General features: G+C 54.0%; 1 protein-coding gene across 4 annotated transcripts in view; it reads right to left on the reverse strand.

Annotated features, from left to right (window-relative positions):
* SLC6A6 (solute carrier family 6 member 6) overlaps nt 1-13,277 on the reverse strand; it is an 83,086-nt gene that overhangs the window by 20,547 nt on the left and 49,262 nt on the right. For all 4 annotated transcript variants that reach the window (XM_032316063.1, XM_032317448.1, XM_032316790.1 and 1 more), the window contains 2 exons: nt 8,619-8,751; nt 1,137-1,271 (listed from right to left, as the gene is read on the reverse strand). In XM_032316063.1, coding sequence (XP_032171954.1) covers nt 1,137-1,271; nt 8,619-8,751 — 268 coding nt within the window. The remainder of the gene's footprint in view (nt 1-1,136; nt 1,272-8,618; nt 8,752-13,277) is intronic.

A 13,277-nucleotide genomic window follows, 5' to 3' on the forward strand; every position in this document is an offset into this window, starting at 1 on the left:
ACAGGTTCCCGGACACCTGAAGGACTGCACCTCAAAATGTGCAGATTCTTGACTGCAGTCAAAGCATTTATGCTAGAATGTAAGGTGTCTTTCAAGGCAATATTGAGCTGCAAGGAAGCCCAGAAGTCGAAGAAAAACCCAGTCACTCAGCATCAGGACTACGAGGAAGGGCTTTTGGAGCAGATGGACAGGAATTCCAACTACGAAATGAATGCAAGCAAGAGGGCTCCCGCCTGGAGCCTCAGTTTTCACATCCGTAAAATGGGCTCTGCTGCACTACTACACAGGTTCTAAGAATAAAGATTAAGCCCAGTGCAAATACATGCTAAGACTGTTAAGTCAAGGCTGCTATTATTACTGTAATTCCTATCGTCTGGGAACCCACAAGTTGGAGCGGGGAGGAACTCCCTAATGGATTATGCAGGCAAAGCCGCTCTCCAGAACCTTCATCCAGCAGCTCTTGATGGCCACAAAGCTGCCTTCCCAACTGTCCTCTGATATTGGCCAAACCATCCCCTGCCCGCCCCTATTCTGCCCAGGGCAAGAGGGCAGTGGGAAGTGAGCCAAAGCAGCACAGGACCTCAAAGGCCACCTGCAGGCTGAGGATCCTGGTGGCAAAAGGCCCTCAAATGGGCCAATCAGACATCCCAGGGCTTTCTCCAACCCCCTGTGGTCACGCAGCTGAGCGCCAAGAGGTGGACACTCAGTATCTGCCCCTAGACCTTCCCAGAGCTCAGCACCAACTCTGAATTCCAACCTCAGCCAAGGAAGCCAGCAGCGCTCGTGGGCCAGCTCTCCCCACAATGCCGCCCTCTAGGCCATTGAGGGCAGAGGCCAGGGCCAAGGAAGAGACGAGCTCATCAAAAGACCCCCCCACCCCGCCCCCTTCCCTGGCACAGGGCTGGAAGGAGACCATACTTGGCCGGCCTCAGCAGTTCTCCACATGAAAAGATACACACACAGCTGGAAAGGCCTGTGAGCATGGTGGACAACATGCCACAGCACAGCCGGAAAAGTACTGGGGGCTGATGGCCCAACTCGAACTGCGCCCCCAAGACTGGAGGAAACTGCGCGTCAGCTTAGCTTTCCCACACCCTGCCCGGCCCTGGGTGGGAGGACAGGCCGCCCTGCGGTACCTGCGGGTCCTCGAGACGGCTGATGTCAGGGTACAGATAGAACTTGATGCCTGCGCCTGCACCAGGCAGCGTCAGTCCACGGACCAGCAGCACCAGGAGCATAGCGAACGGGAAAGTGGCTGTGAAGTAGACAACCTGTGGGGGTGGGCGGGAGAGAGTAATTCAGGGGTGCCCGTGGCATCAACCACTGCTGTCGAATTCAAGCATCCTCTCCGAGGCCAGGGGTCTGGAACCGAAGCTTGCTGTTTGATCCTGTGTGTGCTGCTTAGCCTCTCTGGGCCTCAGCTGCCTCCCCTGGAACTTGTGTATAATACCAGTCACCTACCTCATAGATGTACTGAGAATCAGTGAAAACAATACTGAGTATCTAGGCCCTGGAAGTAAGAGTGGTGGCCAAAACAGACTCTCTGCCCTCATGCAATAGACATGAAGAAAGAATTTTCTTAATGCAAATTAAGAAAAAAATGCAGGGTCGCCTGGGTGGCTCAGTTGGTTAAACAGCTGCCTTCAGCTCAGGCATGACCTGATCCCAGCATCCTGGGATCGAGTCCCACATCGGGCTCCTTGCTTGGCAGGGAGCCTGCTTCTCCCTCTGCCTGCCACTCTGTCTGTCTGTGCTTGCTCTTGCTCCTCTCTCTCTGACAAATAAATAAAATCTTAAAAAAAGAAAAAAATGCAAAATGAAACTGTCTAGTCTATGTAAAAGGCTTAGCCCAGTGATCAGCCTCTGCCAGGATGTATCAGCTAACATTAGAACTGTCAGTAGGACTCTTTGAGTGAAGAACCAGTTAGGGGAGGGTTCAAACCCCAGCTCTGTCCCCTTGCTTGCTGTGTGACCTTGGGCATGATGCTTCACCTCTCTGGGCCAGTTCCCTTATGTATAAATGGAGACTACAGTAATAGAAGACCTCCATCCAGAGGTGAGGCAAGGGTTCAAGGAGCTGTCTGTACCACCACCTGACATGTAGGTGCTCAAGAAATGGGGCTTATTGTCGACAGTGACTTTGCAAGCAGCACAGGGAACTTCTGGGAGGAAATGAAGCTCTAACGCCCCTTGGCCAGGAAACCTGGAAGACCCCCCGACTTCTTTGGAGCCGCGAGAGGCCCCACAGCCTTCCCCAGATAACACAGCACATCCCAGGCTGCCCAAGGTCAACTGGAGATGAACACCAGAGATGACCAAGCCTGGACTATTCCATTGCCAAGGTCCTGCCCTACTTCCTCTCCTCCACCTGGTCTCCAAACACCCTATGCCCTCAGTTCTCTTGGATGGATCCTTCCCTATCTGTTCCTTCAACGGAGGCGTTTCCAGGCAGGGTTCACGCTTGGGAGGGACTCAGAGATGCGTGGCTCCGAACTGATGGTGAGATCCTGGTGTTTCCAGCAGGGTGCCAGCAGAGCAAGGGCTCCCCGGGCACAAGGACCCTTGATGCTCGCTCTGCCCTTCCCCACAAACTGGCGTGCCAGCCACTGTGCTGACAGAGGAGGGACGGGGAGCTCAGCAGGGCTTGAAGACTCGCCTGGGTCATGCCCAGAGCACAGGAGCCGCAGCCAGAGCCCGTGGAGGTGGACCACCTCACTCTGAGCAAAAGGCATGAGGCATTTGACTTCACCAATGCAGCACATACAGTAAGTTCCTGTTGACCAACTGAAATGCTAAGGCTGGGTCGCAGAGACCCTGACTCCCTCAGGGTCTTAGGGGACCAGGGGACCAGAAAGTGATGACTACACAGCAAGTGTACCCATTTTGTAGGTGAGGAAACTGACACCCAGAGAGCGGGTGAACATGTCAATGGTGTGGGGAGCTGGGGGCAGAGCTGGGCACTTCTGGGGCCCAGACACCTATGGAGGGTGACCGAGCCTTGAACCCCACCTATCTGGCACAGGAATCCTTGATGGAGCACAATTCTTGGGACAGCCGACATCCCTGTGAGTAGAAACAACCAGAAAGGGCCTTTGGAAGAGGGCAGGAGGAAAGCTCTCATGGCCTCCCTGGCTCAGCTGCCCTTGGCCAGCCACCACCAAGCAGCATTTACTGAGTGCTTACTGTATGCCTGGCACTATTCTAGGTGTAGTAGTTACTTTGTTGTCCTTGGTTGGTCCCATCCTAACCCTCTGAGGCAAGTTTCATTAAGAACCTCATCTTGAAGGTGAGGACACCAAAGCCCTGAGTGTCCACTGCTTGCCCTCAAGTCACACAGCACTAAAGTGCCCCAGGCCTTGCTGCCCGCAGACAACTGTGGCAGAGCAGGAAAACCCCTTTCATGTCTGGTGCTTTATTCCACTCAACCTTCCCAATGACCAGAGGAAGCCTGGACTCCCCAAGGGCACAGGTTGGAATTCCAGCTCTGTGACTGGCTTGCTGTGAGACCTTGAGCAAGCTACTGTCTCTCTCTGGGCTTCATTTCCCCTCCCGTGAAGCAGGAGGCTCAGACCAGATGAGGTCTGACGTTCCATCAGCTCTGCCACTCCAGGGGGAGAGAGAGTGTCAGGGAAGACCCGCTAGGCGTGCCCCAGGCTGGGGTTTGGATCCCACCTCTGCCACCTCCCAATTGGCGGTTTGGCCTCACCTACCCTCACCTGCCAGCCTCAAGACACCTCAGCAGGGAGGATTCTCCTGTGCTCCCATTAGGCTAAAGGGCGGTCCCTACGTCTGCCTCTGCTGCTCCTCCCCTAGCCCTGACGACTTTTCTCCATCTGGGCCTCAGTTTCCCCAGCCCCCCAATCTTCTCCTGAGGCAGAGAACCCTCCCAACTTCCCAAGGGCAAGCTGGCAGGCGTGGAGGGTGGGAACAGGTCAGGAAGCCACAGAAAGGGTGAAAGAAAGAAAAATCAGCATGCCCCCCCACAAGCTGCTCCTCCCTTCCTGCAGACAGGCCCCCCACCGGTTCCCACCTCTGGGCCCTGCTGCAAACCACACCCAGAGGCCCACAAACAATTAACTGCTGACAGCAGGCTGTCCCCAGAGGGCGGCCACTTCAAAGCCAGCCAGGCCCCACTGGGCTGGGCAACCGGGCTCTGGCCAGAGGGCTTTGTGTCAGGGACACAGGAAACCACCCGGGATGGGGGTGGCTTCCCTTGTTTTTATGTATCAAATCTGTTTAACAAGCACTTAAGGAGCACTTGCTGTGTGCCAGGTACAGGCTAAGAGCTTTAGGTGTAGTAACTCATTTAACCCACACAGCAACCTGATGAGGTAGGGAAAAGGATTAACTGCATTTTCCAGAGGAGAAAACAGGCCCCCAGAGGTGACATCAGGGGCCCTGGGGTCACAGAGCGAATAGGTGGCCGAAGTGGGATATGACCTCGGCCAGCTGGCTTCGGAGTCCTGTGTCTTTGGTGTGTGTGTGTGTGTGTGTGTGTGTGTGTGTGTGTTACCGCAGTCCATCCCCTGATCCAGGACAGGACAGCCCCTCCTGGTCACACAGCCTTGCCTAGTCACACCACCTCATCCGCCTCTTTGGAAAGACACCCTTGTTTTGCAAACTCTGCTGCTCTGAGGACAAGCCCCTGAGAGCCATTCTCAACTTTTCCGTGACTCCCCCGGGATCCTCCTGGGAGAGGCTGGTGCCAGCCGCCGCCAGTGGGCCTCTGGTGGTGGCCCAGCAGGCCTTGCCACGGGACGTGGTATTTTTCCATTCTTACTGGCAAGCCTCTGTGGTTCCTCTGAGCCCATGACCCAAAAGCCCTGTGGCCCAACTGCCCTGGAAACTTGCAAGGACAATTCTTCCTCGTTCCCCTCAGGATGGCGGGGAGAGTGGCCCACAAGGCAGGAGGGAGACGGGTTAGTCTTCCGCTGCCCTGAACTTCCTTTTGGGGATAAAGGCCTGGGCAGTAGGGGTCACTTATCCCAGAGATGGAGGCTCCTAGAGGTGGGGCCACGTATCTGTGCCCAGCATCTAGGCAGGGCCCAAGGGTCTTCATGGCAGCCCTGTGTGTGTCAGAGGGGGGATCCAACTCCTTTCACATAAGGGGAAACCACGGCTCAGAGAAGGAAGGATACATTCCCAAACTCATGCAGCTTGTGGGAGCAAAACTGAGATCCCAAACCAGGTCCGACTCTGACTGGCCACCCCCACCCCGGGTTTGTTTTCACATATGGGGCAGAAGAGTTGGGGGTGCAGCCTCAGGGCACGTCTGTGGTCACATCAGCAAGGGTACTCCCCTTTGGGTCCCCAGCACTTAACTTCCCATGTGATGGTCTGGACTTGGCACCTTCCTGGCTTCATGCCCTACCGTCCGGCTAGATGAGGGAGAGGGCAGGCAGCAAGGGATGATTAGGAGGGGAAAGAATGCAGGATGCAGGACACCCAGGTGGGGAGTTGGGTCTGCCTGGGTTCAAATCCCAGCCTGGCCACGGACACCTCTGGATGTGAGGCTGATGGAACGAGCGGTGATCGACAGCCCCAAGAACGGGGCATAGCACGCATGCGCAACACAGCCTTTGCCGCCATTCTCGCTCTTTGTTGAATGAATGAAGCCCTGGCATATTCAGACCCTTGGAATGATAACAATTACAAAAAAAGGGAACCGAGGCTCAGAAAGGCCAAGTGACTTGAACTTGGGTCCCGAGCTGCCCAGACTCTTCCTCCATCCACCCCCCGCTGGACCAGCATCAGCCACTGAAGCGGGGCCAGGGCCAGGGCCAGGATGAGGTCTGTCCTGCTGCCCGTGGACCCAGCCCCCACGGCGGCCGTGAACCTGGTCTGCGGCCAGGGCTGAAAGCCATGGCTGGCAGCGGGCGGCAGGCGGGCGGGCAGGCCGGCCATGGAGCTCAAGGAAGTCCACAGAGCCTTACTGTGTTTGTCTTGGCTTCTCTGGGCTGGCCCGCGCTCTGCTATTGTTCTGGGAGCCATGCCTGCCCCTCAGGGGCCTGGAGCGTGAGGAGGAGATTGTCTCCAGGGGCGGGGTTGGGTAGGGGGACCTCTGTCAAGTCACGTCTTCAACTGGCCACAGATGCAGCCCAGTACCCTCTACATTTTCATTTGATTCTAAACTCCTGCCCCACCCCCTCACACCATTGTATCTCAAAGGTTGTCCGCTCTTTCTCGGAAACCGCAGCTTCCTCCATCAGACTGGGGGCTCCCCCATAGGTCTGGGTCTGATATACCTCAGGGCCTTTGCATTGGCGGTTCTCCCTGGAATATTTTCTCCTCCAGATAGCCACATGGCTTACCCTTTACTTCCTTCAACTCTGTGTCCCAAAGTTACCCTCCTTGGTGAGCCTGCCTGGCCACCCCATTTAAAAGTGCATCCCAGGGCACCTGGGTGGCTCAGTGGGTTAAGCCTCTGCCTTCGGCTCAGGTCATGATCTCAGGGTCCTGGGATCAAGTCCCACATCCGGCTCTCTGCTTGGCAGGGAGCCTGCTTCCTCCTCCCTCTCTCTCTGCCTGTCTCTCTGCCTATTTGTGATCTCTCTCTGTCAAATAAATAAGTAAAATCTTTTAAAAAATTTAAAAAAAAAGCGTACCCCAGAACTTTCTGTTCTCCCTCACCACGTTACTCTTCAGTCCCCACTGACTCCCATGTATTTTACACATTCATCTTGTCGCAACCAACAAATCTCTCAGCTCCCGGATCACAGAGACTTCTGTCTGTCTGTGGACACCCAGTGTATCCCCTGGCTCTATTCCTACAACAGTACCTGACAGGAAGTAGAGGCTCAAAATGTATGAGTACATCAGGAAACGATCATGTCTCCAGCACGGCTGGGGATAAGTGCTCCATAGAAACTTCCAGAAAAACTCACCTCCATGTGGGGAAATAGGAGAGCACAGTGAAGACACGATGGGTGTTTACAGCACTGTTTGTGCCAAGCACTGGTGTTGGGGGCACCACATACCTTATTAGAGCCTTCACCTCCACCCATTCTGCACAAGAGAAAGCCAGGGCTTTGAGGGGAGGGAGTGCCCTTGAACAAGTCACTTCACCTCTCCCAGATCAGGTCCCTCCTCATTTGAACAAAGGTGGTAAGGAAATGCTTTGCACATAAGACGGAGGAGGAGTGAAGGGGGTAAAGGGGTGAAGGAGCACCCCAAGGCGCCTGTGGGGATTGCTCGAGGGGCCATGTTCCTGCCTGAACCAGTGCAATAACGTCACCCTGACCTGATTCCTTTCCAGACTGGGTTTTAGGGCCCTGCTCCAGAATTGTCCCCATTCTGCTTCTGCTCTCCTGGGGACCCAGATCTTGCCCTTAAGTAAATGCTGGGATTTGTTCTGATCTACAACTTCACTTCAAGGGGCTCTTCATCTGGGGAGAGCACGGTCCTTAATGTAAATTCCAGGGCAGCAAAAAGGCCCCTTCTCCGGGAGATGTCACCCCCTGCCCACCACAGTACTCAAATGCCACCTTAACTTACTCTTTAGACCTTTGGGGGCTTCTAGACCTTAAAGGGATGTTCCCCTGTCAAGATGCAAGTGATAGGAGGGAAATGATAGGTGGGGTTCATATAAAGGCAGGTAAGCCAACTCCTTCTCTGGCCTAGAGCCCCACTGCAGTGATCCCCCCAGACCCCTCCGCACCGCCTTGTCATCACAGTGACCATGACCACGATACTGGCTAGCGTCCTGGTTATCGGGTAATTGTTCAGCTCTAACTTGCCAGTCTTTTAGTTACAGGCTGCCCTTTCCTTATTGGAAATATACCAGTTACACTTACAACCTCAACTGTAAGCTAACATTTTAATAATCAGCTACCACCCGGGTTAATAGCTAACGTTCTGGTCTTCATGTAACCTATTAAATCAGCTGCAAATGTTTCAGCAATGGCTAACGGTCTGGTTAACAACTAACATCTTGGTTTTGAGCAAGTAACTTAATCAGCAGTGAGAAGTTTTCCTTAATAACTGTCATCTTCATTTCCAGCCGAAGTGTTAGTTGTACGATAATTTGGTTAACCAGACTTTGCAACCAAACTCCAACTCTGTGCTTCTCAAACCTCCACGTGCATTTGGATTATCTGGGGATACCGTTCGGACGTGGGTTTTGATTCTCCAAGTGTGGGGCAAGCCCATGGGTCTGCATTTCTAACAAGTCTGTGGGGGACGCTGAAGCTGCCAGTCAGGGCACACTTTGCAAAGCAAGGGTCTGTGTTTGGGGTGAACTGCTGGTAATTAACAATAAACTCACCTTGCTACCTGCTAACTTATCAACACCCCTGTTTGTTATTTGCTAAATCTGCACTGGCAACACCTGGATATGGGAACCAGGAGTGTAGGGAGCTTACGCAGGCCCCAGAGAGCCCACCATCTGACTTTCAGGAATTCTGTGAACTAGTTAAACTACCGGGAATGTGAAATCAGACATGGTGGGAGTATATACACCAGGATGTGGGCAAAGCCACAGATCAGGGCCTTACTTTCTTTCAGAGGACTGCTTTAGCAACATACTTGGGCTCTTTGGGCTGGGCTGGTTTCAAGCAGGAGGGTCTGGGGGGTGGGGAGACTCTCTGCTGAGGCAGGGGAGGGATGGACGCACAACTCACTTTCCCTGTGGACTTGACGCCCTTCCAGATGCAGAAGAAGCAGACCAGCCAGACCAGGAGGAGGCAGAGAGCAAGGTCCCACTTTAAGGAGCCAGGGTCGTCGATTCCAGAAGACAAGCTCAGCACGTTGCGCCTTCAAGCAAACAGAGCCACAAGTCAGGTTGGGCCCAGGGACACAGAGAGCTGAGGCCAGGGCTCCCAACAGGCTAGGGTTGAAACCCTGGCTTGGGTGTGTTTCCACAAGCCCCCTCGCCTTTCCAAGCCCTGGAATCCCCAGGGGTCTCTGAAACAGCAATCACCCAGGTCACAGGGGTATGGAGAAGTCAACAAAGGGGACAGATTGAGAGTCCTATGTCAGGTGAACCTGGGTTCAACCCAGTCGGACCTCGGGCAAGTTAAGCACATCTCTATGCCTCAGTTTCCTCATCTGTTAAATGCGTACTAATTCCCATGTGATCGATTCTCAGCAGACCCTTCTTCAGTGTCCACTGTGGGCCAAACACCGGGTCCAAGCTTAGCGCTACCATGTGAAAGTCTATGACTTTGGGTTAGTTACCCGACTTCCTGGACCTGAATCTCCTTGTTTGTGAAATGGGGATAACTACCCGACTCTCTGTCCCACCCCTCTTTTGTTATTATTCACCCCTGTTTCATATCTGAATATCCATAAAAATGTAAGCCTCAAGAGGGCAAAGTGTTTGTTCTGTACGTGGCTGCAGAGCACCTACCCACCTCTTTACAGGGATCGCTGTTAAGAGAAAACCCACACGAAGTACCAACGACAAGGTCTGGGATGCAGCCAGCATTGGGTAACCCTTAGCACTCACTCCCGTCCTGGCCTCGAGATGCCCAGATCAGCATCTAGCACCTGAGCAGTGAGGCTCCTCGCCCCAACTCTGCAGGGTTATAAAGGTCTTGAGAAGAGGCAGGGAGACAGGTGAGAAGGCTCGCTGGCCTGGCCCAGCATCACACAGCAGAGGCTGGGTCTGTGGAGTCCGAGAACCTCACTGACCTGCAGAAGATGTGTGAGAGCACCTACTCACACACGTCCCTGAGGGGCTGATGCCATCTGAAGTCGGGGTGGGGTTGCACCGGGTGCTAATAGCCAGAAGCCGCAAAACTCGGTGCCAAGACACTGCCCCCATTGTCCCAGAGCGGATACTGCAGCAGTGACTAAGGACAGAGGCATCCAGCCGCAGGGACATCAGGGTGCCCCGTTCCCCTGGCTCCCCAGGCTGCTGATCATGGGAGACAGGGAGCTTGTGCTCCCTGTGTATGAAAAGCCGGGATTCCTTCTAACCAAAGTCAGCTCCTGGTTTGGAGGCCACACACCAGCAAGAGAGGCAGAGAGGGGGCGTGACTTTGTACGCCCTGTAAAACACAGATAACAGTTCCTGCCCCCAGGCCACTGCCTAGGAATGCATTCCAGACCATTCCCTAGCTTCCAGCCAGTTGTGGTCAGGGCTCTGGATGTCAGAAGGTCTGCTGGGTGAGGATACTTCATTGTTTTGCCTTTCCCCACTCCACCCCAGCCCCACCCCGCAGAAGCTTCAACATAAGGACTTCGAAAAAATCCAAGATCCCCATCTCAAGTGGCATCCAAAGCGAGGCCATTTCTTTGGGCCACTGTTGCGCTCTCAGCACCTAGAACAGCGCACAGCACACAGTAGGGTCTCAAAAGATACCTGCTGAGTGAATGAACCAAGGACTCAACTGAGGATACCAGCAAGTTCACACAGCACTCAGAACCAAGTCATGAAGTATTTCCGTTCACCTCAAAAAGGGCCAGTATTCCTGTCCTTGTTTTTGGTGAGAACCCGGACATTAAGGAGCTCCCCTTGGACACCTCTAATGGTGTGTGCTCAGAAGGTCCACAAGGCCTTTCCAACTTATCATCTGATCCAAGGACTAGAGGTCATTTGCCCCATGTTACAGATGGGGAAAACCGAGGCAAGAAAGCTTCAACTGCCCACAGACACGCAGCCAGCGGGTGGCAAGGCTGCCACCCTACACCCAAGCCTGTCAGACTCCGAAAGCCTGTGCTCTGCAGACTGCCCCGCACTGCTCCTCCAATAAGCAGACAGAATAACACTGAAACCTTAAAAAGAATCTGCCCAGGCCCCTGCTATGGGCCAGGGTCCCCTGAAGCCTCAAGCCAGGGGGCATCCCCTGAGGCAGGCTGTCAGCCAACCGCATCCCGGCTGGGGCCCTGCCAAGCACGTGGATCTGGCGGCTGCAGCTGCTTTAGAACAAAAAGCCCTTCCCTGCGCAGTCTACCGAGCTCAGCGCCTTCAATGAAGGCCCAGGGCATGCTGGGCAGCGGCCCAAGGCTTCCTTATGAATGGGCAGCGTCAGGGAGAGTCCTTTCCACCTCCACACCTTTGGGCCCGCTGCAATGCCAGCTACACGGTCCTCATGCTGCCAGGGAAGCCTTTCCCGCTGCTCTGCACACAACTGACTGGAGTCCCCGTCTGTCTCCCCAGCCGTCCCCTCCCACCAGATGTCACCTTCAGGTGAAAACGTCTGGCCTGCCTACCAGCCTCCAGACAGCCTGAGAACAAGGATCTCACAGACAGGCACACAGTAGATGCTCAGCTCATGCTGAGAAGGTCCCCAGCCTTTTCTTGTCTCCTCTGGGCAAGTCAGCTGAGAAGCTTGAAACCCCAGAGCCTGAGCTCTTCCCTTCCCTGTGTGACCACACCAAGCAAGGTCGGTTCACGGACACCCTTTCTAAAGCCTCCTCCTACCCCTGTGCAGGGTAAACCAGTGGTGCCTATGACAGATGGCAGGCTGGCTCTGGGCAGCCAACCAGCTCCGGAAGCTGGGAAACCAAGTCTCCAAGGCCGGTGGTCATCTTCTTGTAGGAGTTCATGATGCCTCTTGGTGGCACCATAAGGAATGTTCTCTTTGACCCAGCCATACTCCATGCCCGAGCCTCTCTCCCATAATTACTCTTGCACCTGTGGCCAACGACAGGGACCACCCCAAGCTATTCAATACAGCACTGTCTATAGGAGCAACAGATTGGAAACCACCCCAGTGGCCATCAGTAGGGGCTCAGCAGCACAGAGAAGACACAAGGTGAACTCCAATGCCGCAGGGCCTGCGAGACAGTGGGAAAGCTCCCAGGGAGCAGATAAGAAACGATATATCCTGCAGATAAAGTGAAGAAAGCAAGGTGAACGGGGCTTATGGCATGTGCCCTATTGTGTTAAAAAGGGAAGGGGGTGGATGTACATTTGTGCTTGAATGCGCACAGACTATTTTTGGCAGGACACACTAGACGCTGCTGCCCATGGGGCGGGGGACTTGGTGGTGGGGACGCGGGGGAGGGGAATGCACTTGGCCTTGGGTATCGTTTTTTTTGTACTTGAATGTTTTTCTCTTTGGATGTTTGATGTTTTTAGATGAATGATTCAATGTTTTTAATAGCACCTTTATAAAAATTATTTAAAAGTCTTGAAAATGTTTGTAATGGGCCATACAGACGTTCTAGGAATGGAATGAATGTGTCTCATCAGTCAGGGGTTGTCAAAATAGAGCCCAACGTGGGCTTGGGGCCAAAATGACGGACATCCTTTCCAAAGATAGCTCTGGGTAGCCGTGGAGGTTGGAGAGTGTGGGGGCCATCCGAATCCTTTTTTGAAAGGACCCCGCATGAAAGACCCTCCACAGGTCCCTCCCGGTGGGACTCCCAGGGCCTCAGCCACAGAGTGGCGGAGAGGGATCTGCTGGGCCTTCCCGTGGTGGTGAGAGGGCTCAATAAACTGTAGAGTGCTGTGTCCCAGAGAACAGCCATAGTGCACTGCCCCTCAGCGGTCTCTTAACCACCCCAGGAGATTGCATGGTACCCCAAATTCAGCCACATGTCCCCAGCACTGCCACCATCCTCTATGGACCCTTCTGCTTCCCAGAGCTTTTTCAGTGGCCTTCCCACTTGTCTTCCTGCCTCCACGGTCACCCTCCCCCCAGGTCTGTTCTCATCAAGAGAGAATCTGTCCAGACCCAAGTCAGGTGGACACCACTCCACCATTCCACATCCTCCCATGGCTCCTACCTACCTGGCTAAGAGGCCCTCCTAACCTGCCCTATCCCTTCTGGCCTCCTTGAATAAGGCGACCAAATACTCTTACCATTCAGACCTATTAATGACACTGGGACCACAAGTTATCAAAGGGACAAGTTCATGGGTGCTGGTCCCATCTCCAACCTCATCCCCCATACGGCCCCTTCAGCCACAGTGTCTTCTGAAGAGACTGAGCACATTCCTGCCTCAGGACCTTTGAAAAGTTTGTCAGTCACTTGTTGTATGACATGACGACCACCTCCCTGCGTCATTTCAGGTCCCTGTTCAAATGTTACTTCGCCAGGGCAGCCTTTCCTGGCCATCGTATAGTCACTCTCCTTCCCCTGCCCTGGCTTTGCTTTTCATTATTTATCACTGCTTTTCTATTACAATTTTATTTGGGCCATCCATTTAATGTCCATTGGTCTTACTAGAATGCCATCTCCTTTGGAGGCTGGGCCCGTGTCTGATCACTGCTGGATCCAGAACAGTGGCTGGCGCAGAGGAGTTGTTCAACAGACATTAACGGAGTAAATGAATCATACCCATTTGGTTGATGGGGAAACTGAGGCCAGAGAGGTTCAGGAATTCAC

Source organism: Mustela erminea, chromosome 1 (genome assembly GCF_009829155.1).
Source record: "Mustela erminea isolate mMusErm1 chromosome 1, mMusErm1.Pri, whole genome shotgun sequence".
NCBI lineage: Eukaryota > Metazoa > Chordata > Mammalia > Carnivora > Mustelidae > Mustela > Mustela erminea.